General features: G+C 40.8%; 3 protein-coding genes across 21 annotated transcripts in view; 1 reads left to right on the top strand and 2 right to left on the bottom strand.

The window, feature by feature from the left end:
• Positions 1 to 57: 57 nt before the first annotated feature.
• Positions 58 to 3,181, bottom strand: LOC118398515 (BAG family molecular chaperone regulator 2-like). The gene is made up of 3 exons (XM_035793928.2): positions 2,427 to 3,181; positions 1,855 to 1,964; positions 58 to 1,387 (listed from the first exon to the last, which is right to left on the bottom strand). Exons 1-3 carry the CDS (start codon positions 2,549 to 2,551, stop codon positions 993 to 995), a joined length of 630 nt encoding a protein of 209 aa, XP_035649821.1. The 5' UTR covers positions 2,552 to 3,181; the 3' UTR covers positions 58 to 992.
• A 1,307-nt stretch (positions 3,182 to 4,488) lies between these two features.
• LOC118398502 (E3 SUMO-protein ligase ZNF451-like) lies at positions 4,489 to 15,574 on the bottom strand. 3 transcript variants are annotated; one of them, XM_035793894.2, is made up of 14 exons: positions 15,449 to 15,573; positions 14,820 to 14,882; positions 14,451 to 14,534; positions 14,190 to 14,303; positions 13,955 to 14,063; positions 13,599 to 13,749; positions 13,378 to 13,504; positions 11,663 to 11,819; positions 7,868 to 8,015; positions 5,622 to 7,174; positions 5,445 to 5,519; positions 5,220 to 5,297; positions 5,005 to 5,032; positions 4,489 to 4,777 (listed from the first exon to the last, which is right to left on the bottom strand). In XM_035793894.2, exons 1-13 carry the CDS (start codon positions 15,545 to 15,547, stop codon positions 5,019 to 5,021), a joined length of 2,772 nt encoding a protein of 923 aa, XP_035649787.1. In that variant the 5' UTR covers positions 15,548 to 15,573; the 3' UTR covers positions 4,489 to 4,777; positions 5,005 to 5,018. The 3 variants fall into 3 exon arrangements, with proteins under 3 accessions (XP_035649787.1, XP_035649796.1, XP_035649805.1); XM_035793903.2 differs by lacking the exon at positions 5,005 to 5,032 and having other exon boundaries at positions 15,449 to 15,574; XM_035793912.1 differs by lacking the exons at positions 5,005 to 5,032; positions 15,449 to 15,573 and adding an exon at positions 15,254 to 15,442.
• A 112-nt stretch (positions 15,575 to 15,686) lies between these two features.
• The window catches only part of LOC118398431 (dystonin-like), a 200,198-nt gene continuing 196,764 nt past the window's right edge, over positions 15,687 to 19,120 (top strand). For 8 of the 17 annotated variants that reach the window (XM_052474046.1, XM_052474064.1, XM_052474112.1 and 5 more), the window contains exons 1-3: positions 15,688 to 16,411; positions 16,849 to 16,883; positions 18,502 to 18,690. In XM_052474046.1, coding sequence (XP_052330006.1) covers positions 16,231 to 16,411; positions 16,849 to 16,883; positions 18,502 to 18,690 — 405 coding nt within the window. In that variant the 5' untranslated portion in view covers positions 15,688 to 16,230. Of the gene's footprint in view, positions 16,412 to 16,848; positions 16,884 to 18,501; positions 18,691 to 19,120 lie in introns of all 17 variants that reach the window. The other 9 variants (XM_052474093.1, XM_052474160.1, XM_052474083.1 and 6 more) reach the window with 5 other exon arrangements.

The following is a 19,120-nucleotide window of genomic DNA, read 5'->3' as shown; positions in this document are numbered from 1 at the left end:
AATATTGCAATGAGACCATCCCCCAAAGATTGTAGAATAACAATGTCTTTCAGCAAGTGGAATACATAAATCATATTTATTCAAAACATCAGTGACTTGCTTTGAAAAACCTAAATGTGTGTGTTAATGGACATCTAAAATGACTGCCTAGTATTACATATATGCATGTGCTGTGCATGTTGCTCACTTTGCACCTGCATGTGAAATGCCTATTTATGATGTATTGGCATAGTACATTGTCTCTAATGATGTCTGTGACCACAGCAAAGAGCTCTCACAGATACCGTTACTTTGGCTATTTCTGGAGTGGTTGTTCAATTATATACGTACCTAACACATCCCTACATAAAGATATGAACCTTCTGTTTTGAGTGAAGTTGTGACCTATAATCCAGGTTTACTGTAATGATCTGAGAGTAGCAAAACATGTGTCAATAGATACCAATGTCAAGGATTAACACTTAAGATGTAAGTGATCATACTAAGATGATTAAACAAAAAACATTTAGATGCATTTTGAAATGCCTAAATGAGTGACAGCCTGTGTTTATTGCAACTAGATAAGGCAGTGTGCAGGTAACTTCACATTCAGAAAATAAAAATGTGACTGTGCAATAATTTGATATGCAATTTGTAGTGACTGTTTGAATGTGACAGTTAGTATCATCGGTGGCACGTTTCGTCTCAATATTGTTTTGAGCGTTCGTTTTAGGTGCCCTACAGCATTCTACTCATGTCTTCTGATTGGGCGTCGATTAAGATTTAGTCTAAAGTGCATTACTGTGTCTTGGAAATACAATTACATTTCTAAAGGAGGAAAATAATTAGTAGGAAAACCTTTTGTCATCATTTTGATGTTACCAGATTGATGTTAGATGCAGTATAACGTTAGCTAGCTAGCTAAGATTAAGGGGAGACCACTGGATTTTAGCTAGCTAATGTTAGCATTGCTAGCTATTTTTATTAGGGGGGGGTAATCAGTATGAGTGCCATCATTTGCCATTGGCACTGTTTAAGTCATCCACTTTCTGATGATCCATTATCTTTATATTCTTCTCAGCATTATACACATTTCTTATCAGAGTTTCAAGCCGCCTCTTGATTTTCTTCTGATCTTCCAAGGCGCAGGTGATGACGATCGTCTGGAATTTTGAATCGATAGGAACAGGTGGTGCTTCGGTCACACAGGCAGCGTGCAGTGCCATCAGGCGCTTTCTGGCACCATCCATGTCGTCAAGCAACTTTGCTGCAATCTCATCAATCAAAGAGGTAGCCTTGTGTAACGCATCCTCCTGTGTGGAGTTCCTTATGGTTTCCACTGAGATTTCAACTGTTAGCGTCCTACCCAGAAGACGATTAGCAGTTAAAGATAGTTCCTCTCGCTCTCCTGAAAAAGAGAGATATAGGACCATGCTATCAGAGGTAGGTGTTAACAGGTCAGTTGACTCTAAAGTAAAGGTTTGTCCGACATACAAAAACCTAACAAGTTCTAATGTCAAGAATTCCTGTCTATGCCAAAAATGTAGATCGGCTATAGGCCTATGTTCCCAACACCCCAAATGAATGGAAAAGATGAACAGCGAATGGAATTGCATGGTGTCTACATTTACCATTAATTTTGGATTGGGGTAGGCTATATAGCTGGGTTTGCACAAGATATGACAGGATTTGGACTCAACACAAGACCCATTTTTAGATCTAAAAACATCTGACAAACTTTGATTGGCGTGAACTATCCCTTCAAAACAGAATTTCAACCAGTTAAGTGTCCCTTTTAATTCAACCAAATGTAGGCCTATGAAGTTGTCATCAGGCAGAAGTTATCTGATGACTGTCAAACAACACAAAGCCTACCGTCACAAATGCTGCGCATTTCTTCACTGTTCTTTATGGATTGTATCAAATCCAGTAAGCACTCTCTCTCCTGTTCCATTGAAGTTGCGACTTCACGTAAAGCCTCCACCCTAAAACAGATGTCATTGTCATGAGATATTTCGATAGAATATAGTGAGTGTAGGCCTACGTGACTCAGAGACTGTTGTGAACATATTATCATCCCATTGCTACAACTTTCTCAGTGTTTATTTTTGTTTTTTTAATTACTGTTTAAATAAGGCTATTCGTTTGTTATTTTAGAGGATAAATACAGTCTGGCACCGTAAAATATTAAAATAAACCAGACGATAAACGATATGGTCATATTCTGCACTTTAGTGTGCACACGTGTATTCGGGGAACTTTCTTCCTTCTTCCACTGTCACCCTTTCTATGTTTAGAATCCGTTTAAAACAGCTGTCACATGGCACATGGAGAGATTGTGTAGCCTAATAGGCTACTGTGTGTGTTCCTTAAAGTTCCTAGACAAAAAAAATCTGATACCGTTACATACAGTATTCATGCCGTTAGACTAGCCTTCTGTAAAATACCTTATTTCCAGCTGGTCCAAACTTTCAAGTAGTTGTCCAGAGCGATCTGCCATAGACATTGATCTGCTGAATTTTCCTTTAGCCGCTTCAGTCATTTTAGCGTGGTGGATTTTCGCTTGAGCCATGGTTAGTTAGTATAATGAACTCCCACCAGATTCAATTCCAATGGACACCTTACGGTACACTACGAGATGGTCTCTGGAGTGCAATCTAGAGGCTTCTGTCTGACAGATAGCGCCCCAGAGTAAACATTTCCAAACATGGGCTGGAACGTCCCTTTCTGTTCTAACCAACCCATCGGACAGGATTGAGGAGTACACTTCGGGAACGTTCAAGAAAATGGGATTCTTTCTGCACTGCAGCCAGTAGAATGACCATGGCGGGGGGACATATGAATAAAAAAAAGTATTCCCTCGTTTTGTCGATCACAACGTACTTATCTCATAATCACGACATAACAAAAGTGGACATATTGATGATAGATTGACAGTATGGCTGAGGCGGCAGATCCCATGGTGGAACAGAGCAAATGTTTTTAGTGATTGCAACACTAAGGGATTGTACTGTATATGTCATGCTAACATCATGCTTTCGTTTGTGTTTGGAGCTCATTGTCTGTTTATAAGTAAGCTAAATATCCCTCACTGTGAGCAAAAAGCTATGGGGCATCAAAGCCGGTGTGGGCCATTTAATCCCAGAATGATGTCTGACAGCCAAATCTGTCTCCCAGGCTGTGTGTCACACAAATAAATTCATTAAAAATCCTACAATGTGATTTTCTTCTCTCATGTCTGTCATAGTTGAAGTGCACCTATGATGAAAATACCAGACCTCTCTCATCTTTTTAAGTGGGAGAACTTGCACAATTGTTGGCTGACTAAATACTTTTTTGCCCCACTGTACATACAGTTGAAGTCAGAAGTTTACATACACTTCGGAGTCATTAAAACTTGTTTCCACTCGACAAACGTCTTGTTAACTATAGTTTTCGCAAGTCGGTTAGGACATCTACTTTGTGTATGACAAGTCATTTTCCAACAAATTATTTCACTTATAAATGACTATCACAATTCCAGTGGGTTAGACGTTTACATACACTAAGTTGACTGTGCCTTTAAACAGCTTGGAAAATTTCAGAAAATGTCATGGCTTTAGAAGCTTCTGATAGGCTAATTTGAGTCAATTGGAGGTGTACCTGTATTTCAAGGCCTACCTTGTATTTCAAGGCCTATCCCAACCTTGAAGCATTAGGGTGGCAGCATCATGTTGTGGGGGTGCTTTGTTGCAGGAGGGACTGGTGCATTTCACAAAATAGATGACATCATGAGGATGGAAAATTATGTGGATATATTGAAGCAACATCTCCCAAGACATTAGTCAGGAAGTTAAAGCTTGGTCGCAAATGGGTCTTGGAGAAGCCATCACAAAGCCCCGACCTCAATCCTATAGAAGAATTGTGGGCAGAACTGAAAAAGTGTGTGCGAGCAAGGCCTACAAACCTGACTCAGTTACACCAGCTCTGTCAGGAGGAATGGGCCAAAATTCACCCAACTTATTGTGGGAAGCTTGAGCAAGGCTACCCAAAACGTTTGACCCAAGTTAAACAATTTAAAAAGGCAATGCTACCAAATACTAATTGAGTGTCTGTATACTTCTGACCCACTGGGAATGTGATGAAAGAAATAAAAGCTGAAATAATTCTCTACTATTATTCTGACATTTCACATTCTTAAAACAAAGTGGTGATCCTAACTGACCTAAAAAAAGGAATTTTTACTAGGATTATATTTATATTTTTGTTGCATATATATAGCATCAAAATGTTGAACATCTGATTTCTACTTAGCTGATCATTGTCTGCAGACGGCTTTGATCTGTAATGTAATGAAACAGGCAGGGAGTTAGCTCGTCAGTGGTGGTCGGCGAACCCTCCACCTCCTGGCCTGTTGCCATGCGTGGCATCGACTGTGCCACAAAAGTATGTTACATTTTTTGGGAGGGAACCATCGCTAATTTATTTGACATTATCCAGACATCCAATGATTGAAATTTTAACATCAAAGAAAGAGAAAATAATTAACATCTTTATTAAATTAAATAAAAAGCTCTGAACATGTGATAAAGATGCATACATGGTATGCCTCAATCTTTATAGTTCACAAATAATGTTGTTACTAGTTATTACTGTGTAATCACATCGGTCCAACCCTGTCTTGAAGTGTTGTTGAAAGTAGCTGATATGTTACACATAAAACATAAAATGCCATAAACCAAATGAATGACAGGTTCCCAGAAAATAACATTCGCTGATCAGTATTCCAAAAGGCTTCTTTTGAGCGCTTCCTCCATCTCTGTGAAGATTTGTTGGGAAGGAAGGAGAAACAGAAACAATATCAAATAAGGTCAACTTCAATAAGACATGCTGCAGCACATAACTTGGTCAGTGTCTAGTGTTGTGACAATCTCAAAACCATCCAAAAAGTGTTCACACAGTTCTCTACAGCAACTACAAACCACCAACTATCTGAATGTCCCAGTGTGCATTTAATGTTACTATGATTTGATTAGACATACTCACACCGAGGTTATTCTTCAAGCATGTAATGCTGGTAAAAAAGAGAAGTATCATCTTGTTTTTATTTTGCTACACCTACATGGCCTGGGCAACAGCTTCAAAGCTGACAGACAGAACCTTTCTGGACATTCAAACAAGGCATCGTGCAAACGGTTAAAGCAAATGTAACTAATGAAAATATCCTCAAATAAACAAAGATAAGTAAAGGTGTTACACACCAATATCAACATCAGTTGGCTCTCTTGCTTCTTCCACACTTAAAGCCAAGGCACGCTTCATCTCCTCATCAGATTCACCTGAAACAAGGAAAATGTGCAAAAAACAAGAGATTCTCTGTTTAAAAACCCCCAAATGTCCAAGAAACCTTCTATAGCTATATAATGGCTACGGCAGATGTCATTTACCAAATCACTGAACAAATGGGAAGACAAGAAAATAATCACCTCCATGAGCTTCAGTGTCATCTCTGACCTCATCCAAGTTCATAGCAATGGCATGTTTCACATCTTCAAACTCCTCTATAAAATAAAAATACAGTAACAAATCAAATCAGTTTTCTAGGAGCAGGAAGGTCAGTGCAGTGGAAATTAATCATGGAAGGTAGTCCAAAGCAGACTTGCCATTCACTTCTGGTTTGATCTCCATAGCAACCAATGTCTTGACAGCGGAGGAAGCTGCTGCCTTCCCCATACGACTCTCACCTCCATCCCTGGAGCTTGAGCATGGCTCCAGAGGGCAGTGCTGGGAGTGGTAGTGGTTATGGAAACTGGGAACGTCCTTATGACTCTCCTGACAGGATCCACACACCACGTCAAAGGTATTCTCTAGCCCCAAGGCTTTGTGTTGAGTGTGGACATGAGTCTTTATCTGGGAAAAGGAGGACACCTGGACGTTGCATGGTACACACACGTAGCTGCATTCGTCTTCACTGGATAGCCGCTTCATGCATCGTGTGAAGGTAGCCTTCCTTTCATCTTTGTCCTTTTCTGATGACATGCATGGACAGAGACATTCATGCCTGTCACTGGCTGTTGCCAATGGACTGGATTTGGAGTTTTCGGCCTCAATGGGTCTATCAACCTCAGGGTCATCCATGCGGTAGTAGTCCTTACTGTGAAGGCCCCTATAGTGCTCTTGGAACTCCCCCTCAGTGTCATACTCCATGCTGTCACAGAGCCCGCAGAAGTACCGCGTCACTATTTGGTTGCTGTGCTCGTTCACACAGTGCCTGCGTACTGTGGCCTCCTTGAAGTACTTCTGTGGGCAGTGGCCACAGGAAAATCTCTGGAAACTGTGGTTGCTCACGTCTCTGCAGTGCTTGTGCACAGCTCGCTCCGAGTTAAAGATGTCTTCACACATCCTGCAAATCCACCTCTCATCCTGTTTGGGAGGAGGTGTGGGAGTTGTAGTTCTAGTCCTGATATCAGTGAGGGCGCTGGGTCTGCCACTGGTGGAGGGTTTGGCATAGTGAATGGGAGCAGGCTCCTCGTCCGATACCGCTCTCTCCCTGAAGTAAGTGTGTCCACTGTGGGCCTCTGACACATGCAACAGGATGTCCTCGTGACGCGGCATGTCAACCTTGCACAGCCGGCAGTGAAAGAGGAAGTTTGAGAGGTGGGCACCGCCGTGAAAACGGCTCATGTGCAGGCGAGTGATGGACGACTCGCCCATATGCTTTCCACACACGCCACATTGATGGAAGATATGATTGGCAGCAAAAAGGTGCTTGCTGGCAGTGGCCTCCTCTGAAAAGCGCTGGCCACACTCACAAAACCATGCCACTATCAAGCAACTCCTTGAGGGCCCAGCGCTGCCATTCAAAGCTCCCCCGCATCTCTGGCGCTTGGCTGGGGATCCAACAGAATCACCTCTTTCCTTGTCCCTCTTCTGAGAGGGGGTTACAGGACCTTTTGACTGTTTGGGCCGTGAAGTCGCTGCAGCCCTCTTGGCGTGTTGGATTTCATAGAAATTGCTGTAGAGCAGAATTGCCTTTTCCATGGAGCAGTTGACCTCAGTATTGTGCTGACTCAATTCTTTATGCCTCTCAACATCACCTTGGTTGAGGAACAGTTTGCGACACACAGCGCACTGGCCCAGCACTTGTAGTTGTTTCATGACCTGCACCACTGTTTTCTCTGCCTCAGCCTTGGCAGCGCCCTGTCTGCACTGCACACTGAGGCAGAAGGGAACAAACAGAGATAACATTAACGAAATTACAAATGAGATCTATCCATTAGGGCCGGAACGATACCAATATTGCGATACTCAGTATCGTGGCAAGGCAACAAAACTTCTTTAGGAAAACAGCCGAATGTTGGAAACAAACATCATGTTGTGATCCAGAGTCACATTTATTTATTTTCCAAGCTACAGCACACAATATATTACATATTTCCATTTTTGCCATTCGAAGAATATTGCAATACTGATATCGTCAAAGCCCTATTATCCATATGATGGAAGTGAGGGTTATAATCAAGGCCGAGGCTGCGGTGCCAAAGGCTCTTGCAGACATTGATTCAGCTTTGATCGAACTTTATTAAGCGAGCACCATTCATCACTGAAATTCACCAGAGTAGCCTGTTCTCTGGGCAGCCGAACAAGTAGAGCAGAGACTGTGTAAAGTAGGGAATCCCGCACATGTGCAGAAGCTTCGTATTTTTAGCTATTGGAAAGAGGGTGCCACTCTCTATAAATCAATGATGTGTTAAATATGTATGTCCATGGTTATTTTTGTTTGTCTGTGTATAAGACAATAAATCAGTGTGTAACAATATGTACCTACACTGCCTATTTAACAACCATGTAATTGCATGTACATTAACACCATACTGACTTTAAAAGTATACTAATAACACATACTTACTTGAAGTGGGCCTGTGCTTCCATGTGTGAGTTAAGCCCCTTCTGGCATGTTGTACATCTCACACTGAATGAAACTTCCTTACACAAAGCAATGAGACGATTCTTTGCATATCGTGGGAAAGGAACTGGCAATGCTGTCCCTTTAGTTTCTTTTATCCAGAAAGAGAATAAAATATCTGGTTACACGTTTCAATGGAGGATACAAAGAAATAACAATTTCTTGAGCTGCATTGTTGGTTAAGTAAGCATTTCATGGTAAGGTTGTAATCGGTGCATGTGACAAATAAAATGGTATTTTATAGCAGTGTTATCCTGACCAAGCACTATTCATTCACACAAAATATTTGCTCTATAGAAATGACAAACTGCATTAAAAAATAACATTAAAAAAGTCCATATAACACAAATATTTGATCTTCCTGCTTAAATACAAATTACCCGGTGCGTAATATCTAGCATTGACACTGATTAATATCCTTGTAAATATATATATAGCGAGGGAAAAAAGTATTTGATCCCCTGCTGATTTTGTACATTTGCCCACTGACAAAGAAATGATCAGTCTATAATTTTAATGGTAGGTTTTTTTGAACAGTGAGAGACAGAATAACAAAAAAAAAATCCTGAAAAAGCGCACATCAAAAATGTTATAAATTGATTTGCATTTTAATGAGGGAAATAAGTATTTGACCCCGCTGCAAAACATGACTTAGTACTTGGTGACAAAACCCTTGTTGGCAATCAGAGGTCAGACGTTCCTTGTAGTTGGCCACCAGGTTTGCACACATCTCAGGAGGGGTTTTGTCCCACTCCTCTTTGCAGATCTGCTTCAAGTCATTAAGGTTTCCAGGCTGACGTTTGGCAACTCGAACTTTCAGCTCCTTCCACAGATTTTCTATGGGATAAAGGTCTGGAGACTGGCTAGGCCACTCCAGGACGTTAATGTGCTTCTTCTTGAGCCGCACCTTTGTTGCTTTGGCCGTGTGTTTTGGGTCATTGTCATGCTGGAATACCCATCCACGACCCATTTTCAATGCCCTGGCGGAGCGAAGGAGGTTCTCACCCAATATTTGACGGTACATGGCCCCGTCCATCGTCCCTTTGATGCGGTGAATTTGTCCTGTCCCCTTAGCAGAAAAACACCCCCAAAGCATTATGTTTCCACCTCTATGTTTGACGGTGGGTATGGTGTTCTTGGGGTCATAGGCAGCATTCCTCGTCCTCTAAACATGGCGAGTTGAGTTGATGCCAAAGAGCTCCATTTTGGTCTCATCTGACCACAACACTTCCACCCAGTTGTCCTCTGAATCATTCAGATGTTCAGTGGCAAACTTCAGACGGGCATGTATATGTGCTTTCTTGAGCAGGGGGACCTTGCGGGCGCTGCAGGATTTTAGTCCTTCACGGCGTAGTATGTTACCAATTGTTTTCTTGGTGACTATGGTCCCAGCTGCCTTGAGATCATTGACAAGATCCTCCCATGTAGTTCTGGGCTGATTCCTCACCATTCTCATGATCATTGCAACTCCACGAGGTGAGATCTTGCATGGAGCCCAAGGCTGAGGGAGATTGAAAGTTAATTTGTGTTTCTTCCATTTGCGAATAATCGCATCAACTGTTGTCACCTTCTCACCAAGCTGCTTGGCGATGGTCTTGTAGCCCATTCCAGCCTTGTGTCGGTCTACAATCTTGTCCCTGACATCCTTGGAGAGCTCTTTGGTCTTGGCCATGGTGGAGAGTTTGGAATCTGATTGATTGATTGCTTCTGTGGACAGGTGTCTTTTATACAGGTAACAAACTGAGATTAGCAGCACTCCCCCTAAGAGTGTGCTCCTAATCTCAGCTCGTTACCTGTATGAAAGACACCTGGGAGCCAGAAATCCTTCTGATTGAGAGGGGGTCAAATACTTATTTCCCTCATCAAAATGCAAATCAATTTCTAACATTTTTGACATGCGTTTTTTCTAGATTTTTTTGTTGTTATTCTGTCTCCCACTGTTCAAATAAATCTACCATTAAAATTATAGACTGATCATTTCTTTGTCAGTGGGCAAACCTACAAAATCAGCAGGGGATCAAATACTTTTTTCCCCTCACTGTATACAGTGGGGCAAAAAAGTATTTAGTCAGCCACCAATTGTGCAAGTTCTCCCACTTAAAAAGATGAGAGGCCTGTAATTTTCATCATAGGTACACTTCAACTATGACAGACAAAATGAGAAAAAATTCCAGAAAATCACATTGTAGGATTTTTAATGAATTTGCAAATTATGGTGGAAAATAAGTATTTGGTCAATAACAAAGGTTTATCTCAATACTTTGTTATATACCCTTTGTTGGCAATGACAGAGGTCAAACATTTTCTGTAAGACTTCACAAGGTTTTCACACACTGTTGCTGATATTTTGGCCCATTCCTCCATGTAGATCTCCTCTAGAGCAGTGATGTTTTGGGGCTGTTGCTGGGCAACACAGACTTTCAACTCCCTCCAAAGATTTTCTATGGGGTTGAGATCTAGAGACTGGCTAGGCCACTCCAGGACCTTGAAATGCTTCTTACGAAGCCACTCCTTTTTTGCCCGGGCGGTATGTTTGGGATCATTGTCATGCTGAAAGACCCAGCCATGTTTAATCTTCTTAATCATCTTAATGCCCTTGCTGATGGAAGGAGGTTTTCACTCAAAAATAAATAAATAATAAAAAAATATATATATATATATATTTTTTTAAATCGCACGATACATGGCCCCATTCATTCTTTCCTTTACACGGATCAGTCATCCTGGTCCCTTTGCAGAAAAACAGCCCCAAAGCATGATGTTTCCACCCCCATGCTTCACAGTAGGTATGGTGTTCTTTGGATGCAACTCAGCATTCTTTGTCCTCCAAACACGACGAGTTGAGTTTTTACCAAAAAGTTATATTTTGACCATATGACATTCTCCCAATCTTCTTCTGGATCATCCAAATGCTCTCTAGCAAACTTCAGACGGGCCTGGACATGTACTGCCTTAAGCAGGGGGACACGTCTGGCACTGCAGGATTTGAGTCCCTGGCGGCGTAGTGCGTTACTGATGGTAGGCTTTGTTACTCTGGTCCCAGCTCTCGGCAGGTCATTCACTAGGTCCCCCCCCGTGTGGTTCTGGGATTTTTGCTCACTGTTCTTGTGATCATTTTGACCCCACTGGGTGAGATCTTGCGTGGAGCCCCAGATTGAGGGAGATTATCAGTGGTCTTGTATGTCTTCCATTTCTTAATAATTGCTCCCACAGTTGATTTCTTCAAACCAAGCTGCTTACCGATTGCAGATTCAGTCTTCCCAGCCTGGTGCAGGTCTACAATTTTGTTTCTGGTGTCCTTTGACAGCTCTTTGGTCTTGGCCATAGTGGAGTTTGGAGTGTGACTGTTTGAGGTTGTGGACAGGTGTCTTTTATACTGATAACAAGTTCAAACAGGTGCCATTAATACAGGTAACGAGTGGAGGACAGAGGAGCCTCTTAAAGAATAAGTTACAGGTCTGTGAGGGCCAGAAATCCTGCTTGTTTGTAGGTGACCAAATTCTTTTTTTCCACCATAATTTGCAAATAAATTCATTAAAAATCCTACAATGTGATTTTCTGGATTTTTTTTCTCATTTTGTCTGTCATAGTTGAAGTGTACCTATGATGAAAATTACAGGCCTCTCATCTTTTTAAGTGGGAGAACTTGCATAATTGGTGGCTGACTAAATACATTTTTTGCCCCACTGTATATATGACTAAAGATGATTTACAGTGGAACAGGCAGTTGAGGCTTACCACTCATGACGATGGACTGAGAGAAGTGGTTTTTGGCCGACATATGCTGGAGGCACTCGTCCCTGATGTAAAAGAGGAGATAGCAGGCAGGGCAGGCGAAGCACACGATCGGCTGGCAGGTCTGAGTGTGGTCATGGTCTTCATCAGGGAAGGACAGCTTAAGAAAACAAGAATAGAGAATTGTAACACACAGTACAAATGTAAGACTTTGTCCGGATTGAAATCTGTATCCAACATCTGTGGTTTAAAATAAATTAATACTTTAATATCCTTATTTTAGTTTAAGAGACAATTGTATGGCAATCACTGAAGAACAAACTAGTTTGAGACTATCCTATTTCTCAGAGTCGTGGCTGAACAAGGTCATGGATATACAGTACATCACAAAAGTGAGTACACCCCTCACATTTTTGTAAATATTTTAGTATATCTTTTCATGTGACAACACTGAAAAAAATGACACTTTGCTGCAATGTAAAGTAGTGAGTGTACAGCTTGTATAACAGTGTAAATTTGCTGTCCCCTCAAAATAACTCAACACAGCCATTAATGTCTAAACCGCTGGCAACAAAAGTGAGTACACCCCTAGGTGAAAATGCCCTCCAAGGCCCACCCATGGCTGCACCCCTGCCCAGTCATGTGAAATCCATAGAATAGGGCCCAATTAAATTATTTCAAATTACTGATTTGCTTATATGAACTGTAACACAGTTAAATCTTTGAAATTGTTGCTTTCATATTTTTGTCACAATGTATGAAATCAACATTTGAAGCATAGTTATTGGACAATGTCTCTTTTGGATGGCAATTTATGAAAATTCCACGTGGGAAAAATTTCTGTTTTTCAGTTCCTCGCTGTAAAATAGTATTTCGGCAGATATATCAGTAAGTTGTCCACCCCAATAATCGGATTCGGTACCCCCCCCAGTCGAAATCGCAAAAAATTGACAATGGGCTGTTCTCTCTACTACCGCAAGGCTAGCAAGACCAGTGCACAGTCTGGAACCAACAAAACCCTGAACAACTTCTACCCCAACCATAAGACTGCTAAACAAGGCTGCTAAATAGCTAATCAAATGGCTACCCGGACTACCGGCATTGACCCTTTTTTGCACCAACTCTCTTGTACTGACTATATGCACACACATTTGATATTTTTCTCTGCATTGCTGGAAAAGGACCCGTAAGTATTTTCACTGCGTCTACACCTGTTTACAAAGCATGTGACAAATCAAATAACATTCCATTTTTTATTTGGGTCACAGCTAAATGCTGCTCTCTACTGCTTTGGTAGTGATAGATGTCAACACTATTTTATAATATAATAATAATAATAAATGCCATTTAGCTGACGCTTTTATCCAAAGCGACTTACAGTCATGTGTGCATACATTTTCTTAGTGATCACTTTGAGGTCCTCCATCCAATAACAAAATATGTTGCAGGAATGTGAAGTATTGTTACACTGTTTATGTTTTCAACCTCCTACTGAGAACCAAACAGGAAGGCACCACTGTGTGAAGGTGGTCGACCGGACTACCAAAACGGCATTCAGAAATTAAATGTTTCCCTAATGGTATTTGATTCCTTTACTTTAGGGCTATTGGTAGGTCTAATTACTGCATAGAGCACATTTGAATGACAGCGGTGACTGAACACAATTGAAAGTGCAGCCATTTCTAACAGTAGTTGATTTTACAGGCATAATAACCAACCTTTGACTGCTGATGCACCTTCCAAGCTTCTTTGGTTTCAAAACGAAGACCACAAGCAACACAAGCAAACAGCTCGGTTGAGCTTCCTTTCAGGTAGATGGTCGGGTCACAAGGAGAGTGGTCAAACCTGCAGACAGAAAAAAAAGGTTGTCAGGGCTAAATTAAAAGTAGGTTGTTTATTATGTATAATCGATATAGAAATAGAAATCTCATAATTTAACCTTTTCAAGTGACCTTCTAGGAGAGGTACGTTGTCATAAACCCGACCACAGTTGATCACTGGACAGGTATGTGTGGATGAGCTACTGGTGGGAAAGGGGACCTGTCTGCGTCTCCAGCTAGCTCCAGTATTGATGACCCCAGGTTTCACACCTAAGAACAGACAATGGTAAGACTGAGATCCTGCTTTTCTACCAAATTAAATGAAATTGAATGTATGCCTGTAGCGCTGACTCCTGGGCCGTGTTCACAAAGCATCTCAGTTTAAGAGTGCTGATCTAGGATCAGTTTTGAACACGGGCCCAGATCTGAAGTAAAAAATAATTTAAAACTTCCAAGGCTAACTATAATACATTACCTGGCATCTTTAACCACATATCCACACAGTGCTTGGCGTCGTATGCGTTACCATTGGGACTAAATGCCAGCTCCTGCCGTCCATGAGCCTTTTGTGAGATTTGCTTCTCCTGAAATAAGGCAAGCATGACCAATATGAAGAACTGTGAAAAGAGACAATAGCACCCACAAAAGACAAATACACAACAAGCTGCAATGGCTAATATGATCATACCAGTTTTACATTTTGTCCTTACCTTGAAGGCTTTGCACTTCTCTACTCTTTCCTTATTCGCCACAGCCACTTGGCGAGCTAATCTGTCCAAAGTGGAGGTGACCTGAGCTTTCTGTCGGTCAATCTCATCTTGAATCTTAACAATAATACAAAAAAGGTACACAAAAACATATTACATACATAACAATAACATGTAACTTTTTTGAACTGGTCTTCCAACCACCTTTCCATGTCATTACAGTTTGTATTAAATGTATTATTATCTTTCACTTGACACACTCACTGTCTCGGCTGTGGGTAAACTTCCATCATCTTCCCCATCACTCAGTAAATCAATACATTCCAGTACAGGTCTGAGTGGAGCCTCCTAAAACAAGACAGTTAAATGGATGAGACACTGTCTGATACTGTGTCATTCAAACACTTGACTCTTTTGGACACGGTCTTAAAAGGTCTGTTTTTTTTCTTGACAGTTATAAAAAAATATACTGACTCACACTAACCAAGTCATGGTCAATTTCATTTAAACTAATACATTGGATGAAAATGTTTAATGTTAATTATTACCCCTAACTTTCCTGGAAAGGTGAATGGCAACATAGCTAGTAGAAAAACCTTTGAACCTTGTTCCTACAAATGATAAATCACTTACTGACACAAACTCCACCTCATCTTCATCATCATTTGCTCCAATTGGGGAGGACATTGATTTTATCTGGAGAAAATAATTACATTAAAAAAACAGACAACTCAACCAAATTGCACAGATAATCAACAACGTTGTCAAAATTATTATCTATCAACGTCTTCAGTATTATGTCTGGCTGGGCGGATGACAAATGGCTACATTGTTACAATGTTAACTTTCGCTATCTAGCTACAATTTAAAAATGGTTTGTTTTCATGCAAGCCTACTCCAATCTGCCATCGCGTGTGGGTTCAAGACGAGTTAGCTATAATCCCTTCTAGTACTAGTGTGAATGACTGCTCCAACACTTATGCTGACTCGCTAGTTAGCTTATGCTGACTAGCTACTTAGCTAGCTAGTTGAAATGTCGAAGAAAACACGTTAGACAGCTTACTTACTGTATTTAGCGAGCTAGCTAGTTAGCTAACGATAGTTGGCGGGTTAGTGCACAGCAAGCAGTTTGGTAGCTATATATCTAAATGTATGCACATATTCGGTAAACAATGTAACTAGCCAAATAGTTCGATAGTAACTAGCTAGTTAATTATCGTTAAGGTAAATTATGAAAATAATAAGCACGAGTAGACACTCACAAAATTGCGTTTTCGCGCAAAAGGGATTGTTGATTTCCTGCTGGTGTTCCTGGGATATGGAGTTCTAATGAAAGGCTCACGGCGGGGTTGCAGCCGCATTGTGGGGAAAATAGGACAAATAAATCGTCCTCGTCATTAATTAATTAATTAATTAGGAAGGCAATTATTTTTCTTGGGAAAAAAAATACACATTTGATATTTTAGTAAAAATATAAATTATTGAACATAATTTTCATTCCATGTCAAATACTAAATGTCAAAACGTCCTCTGTGTTTTATCTTAGCCAGCTGGCCTACTAGCAATTTTCTATTTAGCAGAGTAATTTCATGACAAATGGGCCTATACAAGGCCTATGTGTTATTACAGCCTAGTCTTATAGCCTAAATTGCCTTTTTCATCCTACAGTATTCTAATCATGTATCGGAGACTATACATTTAAGCAGGTTAATGATAGAGACTGATCATGATTCCCGGGCTGACACCTTTAAATATCTTCCATCTGCAACATTTTTGCTGTGCTGAGCTCAGAGATGCATGATGCTTACTCCCCTGCTTGAGTTGTAAAAAGCTCTTCGACTGAGTCATGGATTGATGCTTTAAAATACGTTATTGAAATCAATAGAACTGTAGAATAGTCCGTAGCCTATCCCATGTTTCAGGCTGCGATGAGAAATTCACTATATCCTGTGTCAATATATTGGTTCGCTTTCAGCATTTAGGGCAGCATACGTGGAGCCGGATATCTGTGTGGAGAAGGCGCTGCACTACATCGCGTTTTATAATGATTGCTGCGGCGTTTTTGGTTTTATTGAGACCGTATAGTATTCAAGTTGTTTTGTTATTGTTGCTGCTATTGGTGGGAACTATTGCAACAATTCTCTTTTTCTGTTGCTGGCATCGGCGGCTTCGTAACGGGAAACATCCTATTAAATCCGTGCTTTCAGGGCGCTCAAAGAGTCGCGGTGAGTAGAGGCGTCAGCATCTCCAAGCAGTGCGGCTAACCCACCAAACCAAATGCGTGGCATGTCTGTTATATGTTCAAGCATTTTCACACGATAACCTGTTAAATAGGTTATAACCTAAACTGTACCATGTGCTATTCTTAGCGACTTGACACACTTGAATAGCCATTATTTTCAGCAGAAAAACATAGCCTATAGAGTTTAGACTGCTATGTGCATAGCCTTGAGGATGAAATCATCTATTAGGCTACTGTCAGTGTGCAAATGTATCTTGTCCACCTTATTCACAAGTGTACTGTAACGTAGACAGTATTAATTTGTCTAATGGTATCCTATGATATCATTATGATATCCTAAATGTAGCCATAGACAACAGGCCTCATATGTGGTGTGTTTGAAGGTATCCGAGTGTTAGAAAATATTTTCATTTGTCCTAGAAGCTGGTCTCCGGACGCATCATTTTCGATCAGAGGTAATCAATCATTGGTTAGGCTATTACTTCTGTCTAGGTCAGTAAGTAGCCATTTTTTTTATTTATATATTGTGAAGGAGGTATAATGGTGCTCTGTGTTACTTTTATTATACTTTACCGGTATACTTTTTGGCGTTGTTGGTGTGCTATTGTTAGACATAGTGTGATCAATAAATAAAGTGACTGATTCTGCACTTTCTGCAGTTTGACTGTAATTCTGAAAAAATAATCCACGTTGTAATGAAAAATGACAAAATATGCCTATATAGGCTAAAACAAATTGTACATTAAAAACCAACTACACTGAACAAAAATATAAATGCAACATGCAACAATTTCAAAGATTTTACTGAGTTACAGTTCATATAAGGAAATCAGTCAATTGAAATAAATGCATTAGGCCCTAATTTATGTATTTCACGACTGGGAATACACATATGCATCTGTTGGTCACAGATACTGTACCTTAACAAAGGTAGGAGCATGGATCAGAATACCAGTCGGTATCTGATGTGACTGCTATTTGCCTCATGCAGCGTGACACATCTCCTTCTCATAGAGTTGATCAGGCTGTTAATTGTGGCCTGTGAAATGTTGTCCCACTCCCCTTCATTGGTTGTTCGAAGTTGCTAGGTATTGGCGAGAACTGGAACATGCTATTGATAAAATCCAATTGTGTTCATTGTCCATAGTTTATGCCTGCCCATACCATAACCCCACTGCCACCATGGGGCACTCTGTTCACAATGTTGACATCAGTAAACCATTCACCCACACAACGCCATACACTCTGTCTGCCATCTGCCCGGTACAGTTGAAACTGGGATTCATCCGTGGTTTCAACATCGAAGGTGAGCATTTGCCCACTGAAGTCGGGTCCGGCGCCAGACTGCAGTCAGGTCAAGACCCTGGTGATGTTGACAAGCACGCGGATGAGCTTCCCTGAGACGGTTTCTGACAGTTTGTACAGACATGTGCAGACATTCTTCCGTTGTGCAAACCCACAGTTTCATCATCTGTCTGGGTGGCTGGTATCAGACAATCCCGCAGGTGAAGAAGCCGGATGTGGAGGTCCTGGGCTGGCTTGGTTACACATGGTTTGCCAATTGCACACTCCCTCAACTTGAGACATCTGTGGCATTGTGTTGTGTGACAAAACTGCACATTTTAGAGTGGCCTTTTATTGTCCCCCAGCACAAGGTGCACCTGTGTAATGATTATGCCGCTTCTTGATATGCCACACCTGTCAGGTGGATGTATTGTCTTGGCAAAGAATAAATGATCACTAACAGAGATGTAAACAAATGTGTGCACAAAATTTAAGAGAAATAAGCATGTTGTACAAATGGAACATTTCTGGGATATTTTATTTCAGCTCATGAAACATGGGACCAACACTTTACATTTATATTTTTGTTCAGTGTACTTAATTACATGTTTATACTATTAGATCGTGTAGCTATACAAAATCCCAGTTTCATCCATGAATAGTAATATGTGTCCGTGTGATTCATAATAATATATTGATCTTCCAAATAGTTATATGTCTCAAGCATATTAAACGATTTCAGCATATTTTTCTCTCTCCTTTTGGACATGATGTGCCATGTTTTTACAGGGCTTCAGGCACAGCCCGCTCCATGCCAGGAGGGCGCGCGCTCGAGCTGCAGAGGAAAAGCCTCTTGTCGAAATTCCCGAGAGTGAGCATCAAAGTGACTCATCCACAACTGTGAGAAAACGAAAAGTGAAGAAGAGAGTCCTTCCAGACTTCTATCACTCAGTACAAGTCACCCCAACACGCAAACCCGTAGGTATATTATTGGATAATATAGCCTAAATCCAGCAGCCATAGTCATTTATGCTATCTATTCTAAATTAAATCTGCATGGTCAATTAACACCAGGCCGATTTAAAAAAAATATATATATTTCAATTGACAAGTATAGGCTACATCGATGATATGTTTCCTTAAATTAATTACCAATTTAGTATCCAATTTAAAATGCGCGCGTAATCCCCATTGACATCGATGCAATGGATGGTTTTTAAGCGCCAGTTTTCCTTCAATTGTTTGGCCTTCTGTACCACATCATGCCTTGGTACGCTGTTATTCGAAAAGCTATTGCAGATTGACATTTTATGAACACTGACAAATGTTAAAGTTGAAGCCTTAAAATGTATTCAATTTCTTGATATTGCCCATGTTGTCATTTTGCATGTTGACACAGGCATCAAAC

The sequence above is a fragment of the Oncorhynchus keta genome, chromosome 2, assembly GCF_023373465.1.
Source record: "Oncorhynchus keta strain PuntledgeMale-10-30-2019 chromosome 2, Oket_V2, whole genome shotgun sequence".
Lineage (NCBI taxonomy): Eukaryota > Metazoa > Chordata > Actinopteri > Salmoniformes > Salmonidae > Oncorhynchus > Oncorhynchus keta.
Note: the sequence above shows the minus strand (reverse complement) of the source record. Positions and strands in the feature narration are given on the sequence as shown.

What these genes read in the sequence shown, in the direction of transcription:
- LOC118398515 (XM_035793928.2), bottom strand. Translation starts at nt 2,551, where the DNA reads ATGGCTCAAGCGAAAATCCACCACGCTAAAATGACTGAAGCGGCTAAA. An exon ending in TTGGACCAGCTGGAAATAAG is followed by an intron (nt 1,965 to 2,426) that starts GTATTTTACAGA and finishes CATCTGTTTTAG; the next exon opens with GGTGGAGGCTTTACGTGAAG. An exon ending in AATGCGCAGCATTTGTGACG is followed by an intron (nt 1,388 to 1,854) that starts GTAGGCTTTGTG and finishes TCTCTTTTTCAG; the next exon opens with GAGAGCGAGAGGAACTATCT.
- LOC118398502 (XM_035793903.2), bottom strand. Translation starts at nt 15,547, where the DNA reads ATGCGGCTGCAACCCCGCCGTGAGCCTTTCATTAGAACTCCATATCCC. An exon ending in TTGCGCGAAAACGCAATTTT is followed by an intron (nt 14,883 to 15,448) that starts GTGAGTGTCTAC and finishes TATTTTCTCCAG; the next exon opens with ATAAAATCAATGTCCTCCCC. An exon ending in TATGTGGTTAAAGATGCCAG is followed by an intron (nt 13,750 to 13,954) that starts GTAATGTATTAT and finishes GTCTGTTCTTAG; the next exon opens with GTGTGAAACCTGGGGTCATC.